We start from the raw sequence: 20,780 nt of genomic DNA on the forward strand, positions 1-20,780 counted from the left end.
TCCCCCGAGACCAATTCCCCAAACCCGGTTTTTCTCTACCCCTTCCACTTCTGTTTCTGTCTCTCCCCGTCCTCAGGTCGGTGCCTGTGGAGCCACAGGTGTGGGCGTAAGACCTGGGCAAGTGTGCTGGCGTTGCGGGGAGCCCGGGCATTTCCTGGACCAATGCCACGTGATTGAGGTGGGGGAATTGGTCCAGGTCCCTGATGCACCACAGACTTCCCTCGATCAAGCTGGGACATACCACGTACCTCTGAGTATTCAAAGGAGTATATACGCCATGCATTAGTGGATTCGGGCTGTAATCAAACCTCAGTTCACCAAAGCCTGGTTCAGAGTGAGATACTGGATACAGCACGTTTGATGAAGGTGAGGTGTGTGCATGGGGATGTGCATGAATATCCACCAACAGAGGCAGTGGTTAGTCCTCACCTCACCCATTCACTAATTTTGGGAACAAATTGGCCAGCATTTCAGGCATTGTTAAGGGCAAGGTGTGTATGGGTCCTGCAGTAGCGCAACACGGTGTGGGATGTGTGCAGTGTTGGTGGGGGAGGCGTTGCCTGAGTTGTCGACGTCAGCTCCATGTTAGGAAGACATGGGGCCCCACCCCCTCACCCTTCAGGGGAATTTTCTTCAGAGATTTCCCCTTGGAGCAGTCCTGAGACGAAACCCTAAGACACACCTACCACCAAGTGAAAGTAATTGATGGTCAACAGGTTCAGCCCAATGTTACAATGTTCCTATCCCTATTTTTGATTATTAACGATAGATGTTGAGTGACAGGACACTCAAATGTAAGAGGAGGTGACCCAGTTGTCCCAAAGAGCCGTAGTGAATTGCTTTACCATTCAGACTGGCCAAGTCAGTCACCAGACATAAACCCAATTGAGCATGCATTTCACCTTGTGAAGAGGAGACTGAGGGGAGAAACCCCCAAAACAAACAGCAACTGAAAGAACGGCTGCAGCACAAGCCTTTAAACGCATCACAAAAGAAAAATGCAACAGTTTGGTGATGTCAGTGGGTCACCAGCTTGATGTAGTAATTGCAAGCAAGGGATATGCAACCAAATATTCAGCATTATTTATTTTAATTTACTTTAAGACTATCTGTTCCACTACACCAAAAAATTGGGTGGTCTGCCACCAAGGGTGCCATGTTCTAGGTTATTTAAGACATCGGGCAGTAAATATCAGGAAAGCTGAAATTGTGATGTATTGTCTCATATTCATCTTTAAATCTCAAACCAAATGTTTTCAGTGTATAGCAAAAACAAAAGAATTGGCCTTGCTGTTACAATACTTTTGGAGGGGACTGTGTGTATATTGTAAGATACTGTATGTATATTGTAAGATACTCAAGGCAGAAAGGACAGAACACAGACACGCTGACACCTAGATCGGGTGAACAGAATCCCCTTAGGGGGCCTTTATTTTTAGTCATTAAACAGGAGGGGGGGAAAGGAGTGAGAAGTGGTAGGCTGAAAGTGAGGATGGTGCAGGTTTGGGAGGCGGCGGTGAGTGGAGACATCGTCATCATTGTCTGATGAAAAAAAGACAGAGATGCACAGTTGGAGGCACACCAACAACTGCTCGCATCTCTGTGCACAATGTGGAGTGAATCAGAGAGAGAAAGCAGTTGTGATGATTAGTTCTTCCTAGCTGTGCTGCATCAGCATGCTCAGCCTCATATCCACATGCATCCTGGCCATCTACAACAGGGGTGCAGACCATATATACCGTGTATGTATGTACGTATATACACTGATCAGCCATAACATTAAAACCACCTATCTAATATTGTGTAGATCCCCCTTGAACTGCCAAAACAGCTCTGACCTGTTGAGGCATGGACTCCACAAGACCTCTGAAGGTGTGCTGTGGTGTCTGGCACCAAGACGGTAGCGGCAGATCCTTTAAGTCCTGTAAGTTATGAGTTGGGGCCTCCATGGACCGGATTTTTTGTCCAGCACATCCCACAGATGCTCGATTGGATTGAGATTTGGGGAATTTGGAGGCCTAGTCAACACCTTAGGCTCTTTGTCATATTCCTCAAACCATTCCTGAACAATTTTTACCGTGTGGGATCATGCATCTTCTGGTGGCGCCGCACGAGTGGCTGCCTGTTACAGGGGCTCCCACTTACTTGAGTTTTTTTCATATATTCTTGAGTTTCTCTCTTGAGTTTATCTTTTTTTGTCACTTTTTATCTTCTCTTTTATGTAACTTTGCACTATGGGGACGAAGGTAGTGTTGTCTATCTTGGTAATACTTATATTTTTTTGCACTGTTTGGAACTGTATCATCGTGCAGTCACGGCTCCATTGTTTACAGTAAGCATTAGCTGCTAGCACTCCGTAACCAAGCGGCGTTGCCCCAGGAGAGACCGGACATCCCTCATGAGCTGAGGAGGAGGAAAAGGGGGAAGCTGAGCTGGAGCCAAGAGGAGACGATACAGACCCGTCCTCCCGTCGATCATTATGGGGTTGTAAGATCTCTCCCCAATAAGATGGACGAGTTAGCGGCGTCCCGGGACCAAAGGGAATACCGGCAGTGTAGCATCATGCTGTTTACGGAGACGTGGCTAACCAAGCTAACTCCGGACACGAATGCAACTTTGGATGGATTCCACCTGGTGAGGGCAGACAGGACGAAGGAAAGCGGTAAGAGGAAAGGAGGAGGGCTGGCAGTATTTGTAAATGTCCAATGGTGTAATGCTAGGCAGATCACTGTGAAAGAACAAATCTGCTGTAAGGACATTGAGCTGTTAGCCGTTAGCTTGAGGCCATACTATCTACCGAGGGAATTCTCGCATGTTATCGCAGTGGCTGCGTATTTTCCCCCCTCTCCTAATGCTGATGTGTCCAGTGATGTCCTCCACTCTGTCATAAGCAGGCTACAGACACAGCACCCACAGGCCCTCTTTCTTATCTCTGGGGACTTCAATCATGCCTCTCCTTCCCACATGCTGCCCACTTTTAGTCAGTATGTCACCTGCCCTACCAGAGACAATAAAATACTGGACTTATTATATGCCAACACCAATGAGGCATACAACTCTTCACCCCTCCCCCCTCTTGGAAGATCGGATCACAACCTGGTTCATCTCCTGCCTGTATACAAATGAATCTACTGTATGGGAAGTACTTTGTGACCCTTATGGGGAGGACATTGACAGTCTTACACACTGTATAACAGACTATATAAATTTCTGTGTGGAGAACACTGTACCCACCAGGACTGTACGGTGTTTCTCCAATAACAAACCCTGGATTACTCCTGCTGTAAAGACACTACTCAAGGAGAAAAACAGGGCCTTTAAAGCAGGAAACAAAGAAGAACTGAGGGCTGTACAGAAGGAACTGAGGAGTAAGATCAGGGAGGGCAAAGACTGCTACAGGAGGAAGATGGAGGATAAGCTGCAACTGAATAATGTCAGCGGAGTCTGGAAAGGACTGAAAACTATCTCAGGCCACAAGAAAACTGACTCCCAGGGCATGAGGGATAGGAAGTGGGTGAATGATCTTAACCTTCTCTTCAATAGGTTTGACCAGTCATATGCTCCCCCCCACCCAGCCATCTCAGCTGTGCCCCACCGTCTCTGTACTCCCAGCAGTCTGCCCCACCCCCACCCCTAGCCTCTCCCGGACTTCTAGCTCACAGCCACCTCCCTCAGTCACTTCCACCATAACCCCATCCTCCACACCTTCTGTCAAAACTCCACCCCCACCATACCTGTCAACATTGGGATTTGAAAATAAGGGATTTGAAAATTGGAGTACCTGCAAAAAAGGCGAAAACTTTGCGCAAGTATCTTGATGTGTGTGGAAAATAAGGGAAAATTTCCCTTATTTTCCACACACATCAAGATACTTGCGCAAAGTTTTCGCCTTTTTTGCAGGTACTCCAACGCCATCTCTCTCATGTTCCTCCATTCTTCTTCTTTGACCGCTATTCTTCTTCTACTTGTTTTATTGGCAGGTGCCGTTTGAGTGAGTTCTGTAGCTGTTACAGCTAATGTTCTGTATACTGTCACCTGCTTTACCGAAGGTGAATGTAGCAAACATATCAATTACACCCAATGGGATTTTTTTTTTATAGAAAGATTAAAAATATGGGAGAAATACGGGAAAATATTTAAATGGGATGATAGCGGGATAGAATGGTAAAATACGGGAGAATCCCAGGAAAAACGGGAGGGTTGACAGGTATGACCCCCACACCCACATTCTCCAGCACACAGTCCCCCTGCTCTAGCATGTCCCTCACTACAGACCAGATGAGAGCTGCACTAAGGAAAATAAAGGCAAGGAAGGCTGCTGGTCCTGATGGCATCAGTGCTAGGCTCCTCAAGTCCTATGCAGACCAGCTATGTGGGATAGTGGAGTTCATCTTCATTATGAGCCTGAAACTAGGGAGAGTGCCACAGCTGTGGAAAACATCCTGCGTGGTTCCAGTCTCGAAGACACCACACCCCAAGGAATTCAACAGCTACAGGCCAGTGGCTCTGACATCCCACCTGATGAAGACTCTGGAGAGGCTGGTCTTTCTCCGCCATCTGGTGAGCCCATCGATGGACCCACTCAAGTTTGCATACCAGCCTGGCATTGGAGTGGACGATGCAGCCATCTTCCTCCTGCATAGGGCTTGCTCTCACCTGGACAAGCCAGGTAGCACTGTGAGAATGATTTTTTTTTATTTTTCCAGTACTTTCAACACTATACAGCCTGTGCTTCTGAGAGACAAGCTGGAACACAGAGGGGTGGACCAGCACCTTGCATCCAGGATCCTGGACTACCTTACCAACCGTCCACAGTATGTGAGGACTCAGAACTGTGTGTCTGCCATGGTAGTCTGCAGTGCAGGGGCCCCTCATGGAACAGTCCTGGCTCCATACAGCTTCACACTCTATACTGCAGACTTCAGATACAACACAGTGGGCTGTCACCTGCAGAAGTTCTCTGATGACTCTGCAATCGTTGGCCTCATCACTGGGGAGGATGACGCAGAGTACAGACAACTGATCCAGGACTTTGTTGTCTGGTGCCAGCAGAACTGCCTCCAGATCAATGGCAGCCCAAAGACCAAAGAGCTGGTGGTCGATTTTCGCAGACACAGACACTTCCCCCCGACACCGGTGAACATCCAGGGAATGGACATTGAGATAGTGGACTCATATAAGTACCTGGTATTCACCTCAACACTAAAATGGACTGGATGGACAACTCCACTGCATTGTACAACAAAGGACAGAGCAGACTGTACCTGCTGAGGAGACTTAGGTCTTAGTGCAGGGAGCACTTCTCAAGACTTTTTTTTTTACTCTGTGGTGGCATCTGCTATCTTTTATGGGGTTGTCTGTTGGGGCAGTGGCATCTCTACTGCAGACAGGAGGATGCTATCAACAAGCTATCACGTATGCTGGAGAACGACTCCCACCTCATGCATGAGACTCTGGTGGCACTGGGCAGCTCCTTTAATGACAGGCTGCTCCACCCCAAGTGTGTGAAGGAGTGGTATCACAGGTCCTTCCTCCCTGCTGCTGTGAGACTGTACAACCAGCACTGCTTCCAGCAGACCCCACCACATAACTGGACAATAAATCTTTGGTACTAAATTGGACAATAAATCTTTGGTAACACCCATCTCATGGGAACAGTGCAATAATGCAGTTTGGTCACTTTAATACTGTTGTGTGTTTAATAATGTTTTTGTGCATTCTAGGTGTGTCTCTCTTTTATATTTTTATACTTATATATATATATATTTTTTTAATAAATCTTTATATCTGCTGCTGTAACAATGCAAATTTCTCCATTGGGGGACGAATAAAGGATTATCTTATCTTATCATTATCCTGCTGAAAGAGACCGTTGCCATGAAGGGGTGTACTTGGTATGCAGTAATGTACTTGGTATGCAGTAATGTAATGCACACCCCACAAGACCTGCTGTTTTGGAGATGAACTAACTCTATATTCTAGCGATCACAATTTGGCCCTTGTCAAAGTTGCTCAGATCTTTATGCTTGCTGATTTTTCCTGCTTCCAACACATCAACTTCGAGGACTGACTGTTCACTTGCTGCTTAATATAGCCCACCCCTTGACATGTGCCATTGTAATGAGATAATCAGTGTTATTCACTTCACCTGTCAGAAGAAGATGGGTATTGTGAAAACAGACATGTTTAGAAGAATTTGTACATGACATTTCATACCGATCCTTCTGCTTTTGCATTTCTTGGAAATTAGAGAGATAAACATGTTATGGACAAGCTCTCATTGGATCTCTCTATATAGGTGTCCTGACATGTTACCTCTATAAACTGCAAGTTAAACTTTACCTTTTAAGGAAATGTACAGAAATCTTTATTGCCAACAATGTTACTCATTAATCAAGATGAATATGAATGGATTTATGCGTAAATCATTCGTATGAGCGTTTACACAAAAAAAAAATGTATTCATGAAAATCCTGTCATAGAATCCCAGCACGTGAGGGTGTGGAAGAAGCTCTGATCTCGCGTTTATTCAGTCTGCGCTTTTCAGTGCACTTTCAAAATTCAATGAAGAACAATGCAACAACAGGAAGTGGGTCCATTCTGGACTCACAGCTTTCGCTCCATCAGGTTCAAGTTCATGCTTCCTGGCGTGCGTGTGCGTGGACTGTGTGTCTTGCAGGCTCTACTGAGTGGTATCACACTCTGTCTCTCTCTTGTGCGGGTTACATGGGTTACTGAAAGCACAGATAGTCACAAATATGTAAACTGGCAGTAATAAGACACAAGTGAGAATCATCACCTGCCGGTTTGACCCGCCTCCTCTCTGTCCCCAGCTGACGCTTGACCACACCCCCACTGCCACACCCATAAATTCTGAAAAGTATTTGTGTAAATTCTATTCCATGCATGCTCCTGAATGTGCATATAATTTGCGATGAGGAGACTTTGCTGTCAAGTTCAATCTGCTTATTTATGTCAAAGAGAAATAAAAAAAAAAAAAAAGTTCAAGAAACCCACCAAAAGCCATAATCGAACAAAGGAGGAATACGCAGCACTGAAAGATCTCAGCAAATGAAATGACATTGTCACTAAGCCAGCTGGTAAACATGGAGCAGTTGTTGTTTGGAGAAAAGACCTTTACATTAAAGAAGCAGAGAGACAACTTTCTGATTACAGCTGGATACACAATCACTCCCCAGTTACAGTTTGCTATTACTAGTACAATTTCAGGAGAAACATACAGTTTCTGGATGATATTTTCTAGTTCTGGCGTTACCTACATTTGTTAAAGACTTTTCATATTTCCTGGAAATCCTCGAATAGGCTGTGGGCCAAGTGTTGAAAACATTGCTTTCATCAATCCCTGGCTCCTGAGAACATTCATTCTTCATTCTTTTCACAGCTAAAATATTTGTCTTATCAAACAGTGTGCTTCATTCATCAATCTTAAATTTGTGTACAAACGTTTGCGCAAGCCAAACTGAAATAAAAAGGTATGGTGGATTTACTAAAGTTTTGTAAATACTGATTTTCATTGTATTTGTATCTGTATGTTGATCAATACCAATCATCCATAAATTATGGGGCGCATGCATGCCACAGGTGATTTGCATTTGGTATTTGTATATGCCCAGAAGACTCCATAAAAAGGCCAAATTCACAAAGCGGAAAGCACAAAAAGAACAATTTATCTGAGGGAGTGGAAGTACAAGAATAAAAAAAATATTATTTAGAATATCCAGTGGAGTCACAGCACCTGAAAAGACCAAAATATGGAGAGAAATTATGGAGGTGAGTTCGGTGTTGTTCATCAAGCACCATTTTCTAAGGTCAAAAGAAAACGGTTTGACGCAAATCTGAGTTTAAAAAAAAAAAAGTATTACTGCTAATCGGCAGCAGTGTTTCTCTGCTACCCAGGGAGGTCAAACCATAACAGCTTTTTAAATTTGGCAAACATAACCAATTTATAAGTCAGCTTTCATCCTCTAAAAGAAAATCATATGGGTCTCTAAATATCTGTTGCTTCCTAAGGGCATCAAGTGGTAACTCTTACAATAATATCAATTCTGCTATTTTCACCACCTCTGCTTATGGCTACCATATGCACAGACCAGTCCAGCCTGCTTGCATTTCTGCTTAATTGAACATCTAGCCTTATTTACCATAAAATGATTTGGGTTGACTTTCTGTCTTTTTTTATATACACTCCATGTCCATGTTATTGGGAACACATGTAGACCTGCACATTCATGCTGTTTTTTAATCAGCCAATCATGTGGCAGCAGCGCAATGCAAAAAATTGCTTTCAAGAGCTTTGGTTAATGTTCACATCAAACATCAGAATGAAGAGAAGTGTGATCTCTGTGACTTTGATCATGGCATGTGCTTGCTTCTCCACTAAAACGCTTAGGCAGTTGTCTTAGTTCTGGAACTTTGATGGGCTCTAAGATTAGAGAATTCACAATCACAGTTACCTGCTCAAAAAGAGTTTGAAAGGCATTTTCATTTCTTTTCTCTTTCAAAACAGACTGAATGCAAGAAACAGCAGCTTTCATGCCAGAGATAATTTGTATTTTTCTTTAGAGGGAAATATTCAGATATTCCAACTCTCCAATTACAGACCCTGCCAACACAAGACCCAGCACAGTCTTGCCATTGAGAAACCGTTGGTGCAGGCCATTGGTGGTGGCTGCACTAGGAGCATTGCTGTTTGCCATTTCCTCTAAGGAAGTGAGTACAGAATCATACTGCTTGAGAACAGGTGTTATTTGTTGGTGTCGTACTGCCCGTTGCATTTGGCAGAGAAGCTTTAGAATGCTTGAGATACCATGATCTGCTGTATCAATCTGCCTAAATGTTTATTTGAATTTAACAGACAGGCTACACAGATTTCATAACTGATGTACCCAGTCAAGAGAATCTCTCAGCAGTTTTGAAGCTGTGCATGTGTTTTGAGTAACTAGGTTCACACAATTTGCTCCACAGTGCAAATATAAAGATGAAGGCTGTTTCTTTCTAATTATAGCCTGTGCTCCAGAGTATTTAACAGATATATTGGCTGCACCATCATAAGTCTGGCCATGCAATGCAGGTAATGGCAAATATAATCCAGAGAGTACAACTGTTGCCATGTTTGCAAGACACTCTCCTGTAGTTTTTGTCACTGAGTAAAAGCCAATGAATTCCTCATGAGGAATCAAGTCATGGTCAACATACCGAAGACAAACAGACATTTGCTTTGTGCCTGAGACAGCTTGTGTTCCATCAACAATTAAGGCAAACTGAGTGACAGGAAAGCATCAAATGGTATCAGCTATTTCTCTGATGATGTCATGGCTTATTATGCCGAGTATGTTGTTTTGAATTTGAGGATTTGAGTAATTATGCTTTTGTCCTAGCCACTTGTGAAGAATTGGATCATCTGCTGCCTTGCATTTTAGAAGTTGGAAAAAATTTCCCTCTCTTCAGTATGACCTCTCAATGCAACACCTTGGCGAGCCAAATTCGGAATACACCCTTAAATCTTTAGCAATGCATTTCTTGCTTCCTCCTGTTGTCTAGAAACAACTGAGTACAGTTGTGAAGCTATGCTGTTTTTTCTTGAGCATACACAGTTGCTGCATGGCGAGTGAGATTTAGCATGGGCTGTGAACTTCTCGACTGCCTTTTTCCAATTCCTGAAGCCAGTACTCAAAAAGACAGGATCTAACTTAGAAGCAAACGTTGTTCCCCTTCAGGAACTCGAGCTGCGTCACGCAACGCTATGGGAACGCCCCCGCGTGACCGCGCTCTGAATCACGTGTCTAATCCGTCCAATGGATGGGCGAGATGTCATGGGCGGGGTGACGTAGCGACCCGGAAACATAAAAGCCCGAGCGGCGAGCCCCGCGTTAGCTTCCTGTTTTCAGCAAGCGCTCTATGTTTATTGTCTGTCTTTGTTCCATCTATTTTGTGTTTTATCGGCGGCATGCCAAAGGCCAAAGATAAAACTAAGGGCGAGAGCGTCTGTGCGTTGCCTGTTTGGGAGCGGAGCACGCTCAGTCGGCTCTCGAGGGAGCCGGCTGCGCACATTGCGAGCGTTTACCGCTGCGCACTCTCCGCTCCCGCTGGGCTCTCTTTGAGGATGGAGCCCTCACTAGCGTGCCTCCCTTTCTCCTTCCTCACCCTCCAGGTCCACTGTCCCCTCCCTGGGTTCGGAAGCACGCTCTGCGGTTTCTTCCCCCCGGGGAGCGGACTTGGCGCTCCACCTATCGTCCTCAATACGGGGAGCTGCTCGAGGTGGTTACGCAGGCAGTCGCCAAGCTCAACATTGACTGGCCCGCTGAGTCACGGCCTGAGCCTCAGGGCTCTAGACTGGATGAGCGTTTTCTCCGCCGCCACCTCCGCCCTGGAGCCTGCCCTTTTTTCCGGACCTCCACACTGAGGTGTCGAGGTCCTGGAATAGGCCATTTTCAGCCCGGTTGTTCAGCCCCACGCTAATGTGGCGGGGCTGGACTATTCCGGTTACAGGGCGATGCCCAGGGTTGAACAGACGCTAGCCAGCTATCTGTCCCCTGCTGCTGCATTGTCCCTGAAGGCTCCGGCGTTGCCTACCAAGCCGCTGCGGACCACCTCAGTGCTGGTAGGCAAGGCGTACACGGCAGCAGGTCAGGCCGGTGCGTGTCTGCACACCATGGCAGTGTTACAGGCGTACCAGGCCGACCTGCTTAAAGAGCTGGATGAGCAGGGGGAGAGGACGTCTGAGCAGGTAGCGGAGCTCAGGCGGGCCGCTGATCTGTCCCTCCGTGCCACCAAGGAGACCACCCGTGCTATCGGTCGGTCTATGGCAGTCCTGGTGGCAGCGGAGAGGCATCTCTGGCTGACCCTGTCTGATATGAAAGAGAAGGACAGGGTCGTGCTCATGGACGCCCCGCTTACTCCCTCGGGCCTGTTTGGCGACGCTGTAGACCCCGTCGTCGAGAGATACGAGCAGGCCCCATCTCAGGCGGCGGCGGTCCCCCCAGTGCCCTCAGGAGGTCGGTCTGCCAACCCTGCCACCTATGGTGCTTCAGGGCATAGCGGTCTCCAGCGAGCGCCTCTCCCAGTTCTCGCCCAGCAACGTAGCGGGTCTGGGAGGCTCGCGGCCTCTTCTGAGGCCTTCGCAGCGGTTAGCTTATTTCCCCATGTCGGTTCGCCGCCTCAGGGCACCCAGCTGACCGCTTCTATTACACCAGAGGTCAGTCTCGAGAGACTGATTCCCTTAGTGAGCTTTCTGGCAGCGTGGAAACTTCTGCCGAATGTGTCTCATTGGGTCCTGCGTACTGTAGAGAGAGGCTATCGAATTCAGTTTGGCTCGCCTCCGCCTCGTTTTTCTGGGGTTCTTCCCACTGTGGTGGGTCCCGAGCAGGCTCTGGTATTGGAGCAGGAAATACACACTCTCCTGAGGAAGGAGGCCATCGAGGTGGTCCCTCCTCACGCCAGATAGTCTGGGTTCTACAGCCGGTACTTCATTGTTCCCAAGAAGGGGGGAGGGCTGCGTCCCATTTTGGACTTGCGGCAATTAAACCTCTCAGTCGCATGACTGAAGTTCAGGATGCTTACGGTCACTCAGGTCGTGTCTCAGATCAGGTCCGAGGACTGGTTCGTCACGATCGACCTAAAAGATGCATATTTCCACATCTCCATCCTTCCCCCACACAGGAAGTTCCTGAGGTTCGCTTTTGGGGGCGAAGCTTACCAGTATTGGGTTCTTCCCTTCGGCCTAGCACTCTCACCCCGCACCTTCACGAAGTGTGTGGATGCTGCCCTGGCTCCTATGCGACTACAGGGCATCTGCATACTGAATTATATCGACGACTGGTTGATTTTAGCTCATTCAGAGCAGATGGCGGCTCGGCATTGAGATGTCGTTCTCGCCCATATGAAGGAACTGGGGTTAAGACTAAACGACGAGAAAAGCGTGCTTTCTCCAGCTCAGAGAACCGCTTATCTAGGCGTCGTGTGGGATTTGACCACGATGCAGGCACGTTTGTCTCCTGCTCGGATCGAGTCAGTCCTCACAGCGGTCGCGAGAGTGAAAGTAGGCCGGTCTCTCACTGTAAAGCAGTTTCAGAGACTGCTGGGCCTATTGGCAGCTGCGTCCAACGTGATACCGTTTGGCCTGCTGCACATGAGACCCCTACAGTGGTGGCTCAAGACCAGGGGTTTTTTCCGAAACAGAGGAAACCCGCTCCGCATGATCAAGGTCACGCGTGCCTTAGCTGTGTGGAGAGAACCTGGGTTCTTGTCTCAGGGCCCGGTCCTGAGAGCTCCTGGTCGCTGCGTAGTGCTAGCGACGGATGCGTCCCTCACCGGGTGGGGAGCGGTCATGAGTGGCCATCCTGCCCGTGGTCTGTGGAGCGGCCGCCATCTCACTTGGCACATCAACCGCCTGGAGATGCTGGCCGTGTTTCTAGCTCTGAAACACTTTCTCCCAGACCTAAGAGGCCGCCACGTGTTGGTGCGCACTGACAACACGACGGTGGTCTCTTACATCAACCGCCAGGGAGGTCTGCGTTCGCGCGCCCTTTACAGGCTGGCGCTCCAGATCCTTGTGTGGTCCCAAGGGAACCTCCTCTCATTGAGAGCGGCCTACATCCCTGGTCATCTCAACGTGGGAGCGGACGCCCTGTCGAGGCAGGGGCTGGTACCCGGGGAATGGAGACTCCACCCCGAGGTTCGGCAGAGCCCAGGTGGATCTGTTTGCGACACAGGAGACGTCGCACTGTCCCCTTTGGTTCTCTCTGACTCATCCAGCTCCTCTTGGACTGGATGCCATGGTACAGCCGTGGCCGAGGCTGCGTCTGTATGCTTTTCCTCCGGTCGCTCTGCTCCCAGGAGTTCTGGAGAGAGTGCGCCGGGACAGAATTCGTCTACTGTTAGTAGCCCCGTTCTGGCCGGGCCGAGTATGGTTCTCGGACCTGATTTCCCTCCTAGACGCTGAGGATCAGACCTCCAGCTCGATTTCGGGTCCCCTTGTGGGACCTGGCCGTGGTTTTAGAGGCTCTCTGCAAACCCCCCTTCGAGCCCATAGAGGAGATTTCGGACCGTCTTCTGACGATAAAAACTGCCTTTCTCTTGGCAATTTCCTCTCTTAGGAGAGTGGGGGATCTTCAGGCCCTCTCTGTGGCCCCTTCCTATTTAGATTTTGCGCCTGGTTTGGCCAAAGCATTCTTGTACCCCCGAGCGGGGTACGTACCGAAAGTCCCCTCCTCGGCTCCACGGCCAGTTGTGCTGCAGGCTTTCTGTCCTCCTCCCTTCAGGGAGCCTGACCATCGGAAGCTCAATTGTACGTGTCCAGTGCGAGCGTGTGTGCATACGTAACCTGGAGACGTTTTCTTTGAGAGGACTTTCACGCAATAAAAGCATAAAACTCCTTTTAAAGTGGCACTGTAGTGCAGCCAGGGGAACATTTAAAGCCATTTTTGCTGAAAGTATAAAGCATAGTGAGCTCTAGTCTGTATTGCTATAAACTTGGGATCAGGATGTGCAGGCTTTAAACAGGTGGTGGTTTCTGAATCATTATATCCTTCTCTGTCCCTGTCACCTGAGCTCAGCTAGTCCCTAACATTAGGTTCACCCTGAAACTGACATAACAAGAAATACTGTTACCTACTAAATAATTAAAAATAAAAAAATTCACTTTGTTTACTGTTTATCACACTGTGGCCAGCATCCAAACATCTCAGTTCACTACAACACTGAATGCCCATGAACCCTCCAGATCTGCTCCTTTACCTAAGAAAAAACTATTCACAAAACGCTTGACTAAATAAATAAGTGTTCCGCCTAGACTTAAACACTGAGCACTAATTGGAACACTCACTTTGTAAGAGAAAGCTCTACCCTCTGCTTTAGCCTTCACTATTTGAGGTACCAACAAATAGCCTGCACCTTTTGATCGAAGTAGGCATGGTGGATCATAAAAGACCAAAAGTTCGCTCAGGTCCTGTGGCACGAGACCATTCAATGCTTTATAGGTCAGTAGTAATATTTTATAATCAATGCGAAATTTGATTGGGAGCCAATGCAGTGTGGAGTGATGTGGTCATATCTTCTGGTTCTAGTAAGGACTCTTGCAGCTGCATTCTGGACTAATGGAGCTTGTTAATGCTCCTACTGGAACAGCCAGACAGTAAGGCATTGCAATAATCCAAACTAGAAGTAACAAAAAGATTAATCTATTCTTCTGCATTGTATGACATTATATTTCTTATCTTAGAATTATTTCTGAGATGAAAGAAGGCTATCCTAGTAATATTATCTAAATGAGCTTCATGTGAAAGACTGGAGTCAATAATCACCCCAAGATCTTTTACTGATGCACATGATGAAACAGAAAGGCCATTTACTATGTAATCAGAAAGCTTACTTCTAGCAGGTCCTAGTACAAGTATTTCTATCTTGTCAGAATTAAGTAAAAGGAGGTTAATAAGCGTCTAGTGTCTAATGTCCTTTACACATTCCTCAGCTTTTTTTAAGCTGGTGTCTGTCATCTGGCTTTGCTGAAACATACAACTATGTAGCATAACAGTGGAAGCTAATACCATGAATAGAGAAGTGACCATTTACATCTACAAACTGATAATGATCAGTCAAGTAAGACCTGAGCCAGGTGAGGGCTGTTCCCATAATGCCAGCAGCATTTTCTAGTCTATCAAGGAGAATAGCATGATTAGTGGTATCAAAAACTGCACTAAGGTCAGGTAGCACAAGAAGGAGACACAACCCTGATCAGAGGCTAGTAGTAGGTCATTTAACCAGTGCTGTCTCTGTGCTATGATGAGGCCTAAATACTGACTGATACATTTCATGAATGTTATTCCTATATACAGTCAGGTCCATAAATATTGGGACAGTGACACAGTTTTGGTAATTTTGCCTCTGTACAGCACCACAGTGGATTTGAAATGAAGCAGTCAAGATGTGACTGAAGCGTAGACTTTCAGCTTTAATTCAAGGGGTTTAACAAAAAATACTGCATTAACCGTTTAGGAATTACAGCCATTATTACAGCCAGTTCCTCCATTTTCACAGGCTCAAAAGTAATGGGACAATTGACTGATAAGCAGTTTCATAGCCAGCTGTGGCCTGTTTCCTCCTTATATCATGATAAATTAAGGAGATAAAAGGTCTGGAGGTGATTCCAAGTGTTGAATTTGCATTTGGTAGCTGTTCATGGGAACTCTCAATATGCCGTCCAAAGAGGTGTTGATGCAAGTGAAGGAGGCCATCATTAGGCTGAAAAACCAAAACAGACCTATCAGAGAGATAGCAGAAACTTTAGGAGGACCAAATCAACAATTTGGTACATTCTTAAAAAAGAAGGAATGCACTGGCGAGCTCAGCAACACCAAAAGGCCTGGGAGACCGCAGAAAACAACTAAAGTGGATGATTGCAGAATTCTTTTCTTATTGAAGAACAACCCCTTCACAACATCTAGCCAAGTCAGGAACACTCTGGAGGAGGTAGGCCTATCATTGTCAAAGTCTACAATCAAGAGCCACCTTCATGAATGTAAATACAGACGGTTTACCTCAAGATGCAAACCGCTGGTAACACTCAAGAACACAAAGGCCAGATTAGACTTTGCTAAAAAAAAAAACTCTAAAAAAAGCCTGACCAGTTCTGATGCAAGATTAACTTGTACCAGAATGATGGGAAGAGAAAAGTATGGAGAAGGAAAGGAAGGGCTCATGATCCAAAGCATACCACATCATCCGTCAAACATGTGGAGGCAGTGTTATGGCATGGGCATGTTTGGCTGCCAATGGAACTGGGTCACTGGGGTTTATTGATAATGTGACTGTTGATAGAAGTAGCAGGATGAATTCTGAAGTGTACAGAGCTATACTTTCTGCTCAGATTCAGTCAAATGCTGCAAAACTGATAGGACAGCGCTTCACAGTACAGATGGATAACAACCCAAAACATACTGTGAAAGCAGCCCAAGAGCTTGGAAATTAAATGTTCCGAGTCAGTCACCTGACCTCAACCCAACTGAGCTGCTTTTCACTTACTGAAGACAAATCTGAAGGCAGAATGACCCACAAACAAGCAGCAACTGAAGATGGCTGCAGTAAAGACCTGGCAAATCATCTCAAGGGAGGAAACTCAGCATTTGGTGATGTCCATGGGGTCCAGACTTCAGGTAGTCTTTGACTGCAAAGGATTTACCTCCAAGTAATAAAAATAATACTAATATTTATGATTATATTAGTTTGTCCCATTACTTTTGAGCCTGTGAAAATGGAGGAACTCTGTAAAAAAATGGCTGTAATTCCTAAACGGTTAATGCAATATTTTTGTTAAACCCTTTGAATTAAAGCTGAAAGTCTACGCTTCAGTCACATCTTGACTGCTTCATTTCAAATCCACTGTGGTGGTGTACAGAGGCAAAATTACTAAAACTGTGTCACTGTCCCAATATTTATGGACCTGACTGTATGTGTGAGTATAGCTGCTGTGCTACAAGATTTTCTAAGATCTTGGAGTTAAAGGGAAGGTTTGAAGGGGATGTTTAATTCTTACCTGCTCATCTAAAATGGCTGCCTTGTTGCTATCGTCACCCTGTTGTTCACTTTAACGTATACACTGATCAGCCATAACATTAAAATCACCTACCTAATATTGTGTAAGTCCCCTTTGTGCCACAAAAACAACACTGAACCGTCGAGGCGTGGATTCCACCTGACCTCTGAAGGTGTGCTGTGGTATCTGACACCAAGGCAGATCCTTTAAGTTCTGTAAGTTGCGAGGTGGGGCCTCCATGGATTGGACTTGTTTGTCCAGCACGTCACACAGATGCTCGATAGGATGGAGATCTGGGGAATTTGGAGGCCAAGTCACGTTACTCAAACCATTCCTGAACAATTTTTGCAGTGTCACAGGGCACATTATCCTGCTGAAAGAGGCCACTGCCATTAGGGAATACTGTTGCCATGAAGTAACGTCAACGTAGCATACCATCCACATGAATACCAGGAGCCAAGGATTCCCGGCCGAGTATTGCCCAGAGTATAACACTGCCTCTGCTGGCTTGCCTTCTTCACATAGTGCATCCTGGTGCCATCATCATATTAATCATTAATGTCTGTGTTGGAAATGTATCACTGTTTTTAGTCTGTACTTTTTAATGAATATGTGGAATGGCTTAAGAAATTGCCAGCAGAAGAAGCAGAATAATAATAAATATAAAAATTAAGATAACATTTAATCATCTTTGAGGATTAGGATTAAGGAGATATTGTTAGGGTGCCATGATTCTATGCATTTAATATAATTTTATGTATTTTTTTAATTGCTTTTTAATTGCATTTTGAGCTATTCTGCCTTTCAAATTGATGGAAACTGATGGAAAAAGATTAGACTTAAAAAGCTTTATTATCCTGTGCCTCCCTCTTGTGGGCAACATAAGTATTACAGCCATCATCTGTCACATTGCGATAAATGGCTGCTCATTTAGAATTTGCTGTTGGTGTGTTTTCTCGGACTGTCCTGTTGTCCATGTGTACCAAGTTTCATGAAGTTTGGACATTGCGTTCACAAGATAAACCAATTAGTTATTATTTGCCACACCCAGAAATATATGGGCCTATGTCTCCACAAACATTGTAACTTTCTCTCTGGACTATCTTGAGATGGTGCATACCTAATTTTGTGTGAATCAGACAAACAGCCTACGATGAGTTAAAAAAAGTAGGTTTTTAGGAAAATTAGAATTTCAAATACATTATATATATTTAAAAATAAAAATGAGATACACATTTTGTAGTGCCTGATGCAAGGATTCATAAGAAGCAACAATTATATTCTAGCATGCATGGATGCAGAGTTAATAGCAAAAATGCAAATTTGCTTATTATAGTGGCACCTTGGGGCCGATTGTCAATAGATTTGGTACACAGCCTCGTTTAGACACTGTACGAACATGTCAATTTTCGTAACAGTCGGACATTGTGATTTGACTTTATTAGCTGCTGGTTGGTTGCTGGTGGCCGTGTTTGTTGATTTGTCCAATCAAGATATCCATTTTTGTAACAATAAACCATTCAGATTTGATGTTATTAGCTGCTGAAATTTAATTGGGTGCTGGCAGCCATGTTTTTTTGTTTCTGAGTCATATTAGAGGATATGTTAGGATGTCCACCAAAGAAGATGCATACCAATTTTCATCGATCATACAGTTGTGGAGGTACAGTGATTTTTCAATTGTAGCACCCCCCATGGGTGGAATTTGCTAAAACTTGGTGTGTTAATGAAGCTACTGGAAGCTGGACACAAAGCCAAGACGCTTTGTGTCCAGCTTCCAGTGGCTTCATTAAGTTTGGACATTGCGTTCATCAGATACAGGTCAATTCATTAAAAGTGGCAGTTGCCTGCTTTGACAAATCAAAATTCTTTTAATAACTTTTTGTCACAAGGGTCAAGGTGCAAATCAAGTTTCATGCAAATTGGATGAATGGCCTAAGAGGAGTTTGAAAAAGAACTCCTTTTTTCAAAAAAAATTCAAAATGGTGGAAAAATTTTCATGATGGAGATACATACATTTTGTAGGGCATGACTCAAGGTTCCAGAGTTATGAACTAAAAAAAATGCAAAAGTCAATGTGCCTGAGTAGTGGGTGGGATTTCTGACCATCCCACAAAATTTGGTGTCTCTACAACTTATAGTCTCTGACCCTCAGGGGAGAAAAAGAATAATAATAAGAAGAAGATGAAAACCAGTACAAATACAATAGGGTTCCAGCACTTCATGTTTGGACCCCTAAAAAAAGGTGGAAACTAAGTAAAAAGAATGGAAATGTAGGGGGGCGAGTTGCCTAGCATCGATTTGAGGATGTTCACATTGGATGCGTTGATTCCATCGAAGCTTCACGTCACCTCCGAATGTTCAGATACCCGACAACAGAACAATCTAAAATAAAACTGGGCCATCTGTCAACAGAAAACGGTGCGACGCACCGTCCAGTGTGAACAACCTTGTTGTTGCTAATAATGAGAACTATTAAAATAAATTTTAGCTAACATAACACAAGGCTGTTTTTTGCTAATTTGGTATATTGATAGTTATGGCTAAATCGCATTGAATTAGCTTGCTAGGTACAACATATGTGGAATGTTGTTAAGTAGATTACACCATATTATTATGCCCCCTTCATTTTTTTTTTTTTTTTTTTTTTTTACTGTTTCTCTCTGACCATAAATGCAAAATAGTCTACTGGGCAGCGCTTCTCCCCCCCCCCCCAAAACTGTGCCCCTCAGTGGGAGGAAATGTTACCCTCTGTGCCACCCTTGTATGTATATAAATGACTTCAATTAAATAAAGGGCTCAGAGTGAACTGTGTGCAATCTTCCAGGTAGATGAAATCAAAGCGAAAGACAGAACAATCTTCTCTTTGGAGAAAGAGCTGGAGACCACTACATGTTTCCTGCAGAAGTTGCAGCTTCAGAAAGATGCACTGGATGAGCAGCTTTTCCTTGTAAAGGAAGCAGAATGTAACCTTGGAAGTCCAAAAAGAGAGATCCCTGGAAGGGCTGGCGATGGAGCAGAGCACTGTGGGAGCCCGGTAAGGAAATGCTCACCCTCTTCTAATAAATTTTACAAGCTATAGGATCCCCAGTGAATAAAAATGGTAACTGATAAAACACATAATAATGAATAATCTGATATCGTAAAAAAAGAAAGATTTTGGTTTTGTGTTCTCAAAAGCAATTTTCATGAGATAGATACATAGAAAAAGTGTGTAACTGGATTTTCTATGTGCCCCAATCAAATCAGAAAAAAATCTGACTTTTCTTGTGTAGAGCATTTGCTTCAGTTTTTCACTTGGAGTCTAGGCCACACCTATAAAAAACAAGCTGAGAAATAGAAAATGTGGACTGATACATTGGTAAGTGGAGGCTATTTGTCATGAATAGATCTAGTCATGATGCTCATGATATTTTGCTATCTCTGCAATTTGTCTTAATGTAGCAATTTGAGATCAATCTTCATGGTAGGGAGCATAATGAAGACTTCTGTGTGTCTTGTTATTGCATTGCATGAATGAAGGCACTAAAGCACTGGGGCACTGATACCTTTTAAAAGACTGAGAATAGTCCCAGACTCCCTGGAAATGAGTCAGATTCCAGAATGCCAAGCTGAATTACTTGGTAGAGCACAGAGAACAAATAGGAGATGTTGATTTTTGTAATTCTGTATCTGTCACAGATCAGGGATTGTTTGTTTGTCAAATCAAAATCTGTTTACACACTGAAGATGCATTAGAGGCACATGCATTCAAGGTCTGAAAACAGTTTTCCCTCTTATGTAAGCATCCTTTTACTGAAGTAAAACAGAATATGAGAGGCTGGACACATTTTGAATGAGCTGCTGGTGGACAGGTTCATTTATGCCCGATTCCTAGTCACTTAATGAAGTGACTTAATCAGTAAACAAATTTAGGGCAGTGCAGCTTTTTCAAATGTAGAGACAATCATATTCTTGACTTGTAGAGCCGTTAAGACTCATAAGCACATATTAGCTTTGATTGTCGATTTTAAATGAATTATACTGTTATATAGTCAGAATTTTTATTCTGATATTTTATTAAATATTGAAGTATTGCACAAATGTTTTTAAATTACAAATATGTGTACTTATGTGAATATTTATTTCATAGCTTAATTTGTATTATGACCTTAAATGCCATTCCACAATGCATAAAGACTTGAGCATGACATATTGTGAATACAACCAAATTCCAGATGGTGGCAGTGGA

General features: G+C 44.6%; 1 protein-coding gene across 2 annotated transcripts in view; it reads left to right on the forward strand.

Annotated features, from left to right (window-relative positions):
- jakmip2 (janus kinase and microtubule interacting protein 2) overlaps nucleotides 1-20,780 on the forward strand; it is a 100,284-nt gene that overhangs the window by 19,486 nt on the left and 60,018 nt on the right. For both annotated transcript variants that reach the window (XM_034311173.2, XM_026941104.3), the window contains exon 5: nucleotides 19,377-19,586. In XM_034311173.2, the coding sequence (XP_034167064.1) occupies nucleotides 19,377-19,586 (210 nt within the window). The remainder of the gene's footprint in view (nucleotides 1-19,376; nucleotides 19,587-20,780) is intronic.

The sequence above is a fragment of the Pangasianodon hypophthalmus genome, chromosome 15 (assembly GCF_027358585.1).
Source record: "Pangasianodon hypophthalmus isolate fPanHyp1 chromosome 15, fPanHyp1.pri, whole genome shotgun sequence".
Lineage (NCBI taxonomy): Eukaryota > Metazoa > Chordata > Actinopteri > Siluriformes > Pangasiidae > Pangasianodon > Pangasianodon hypophthalmus.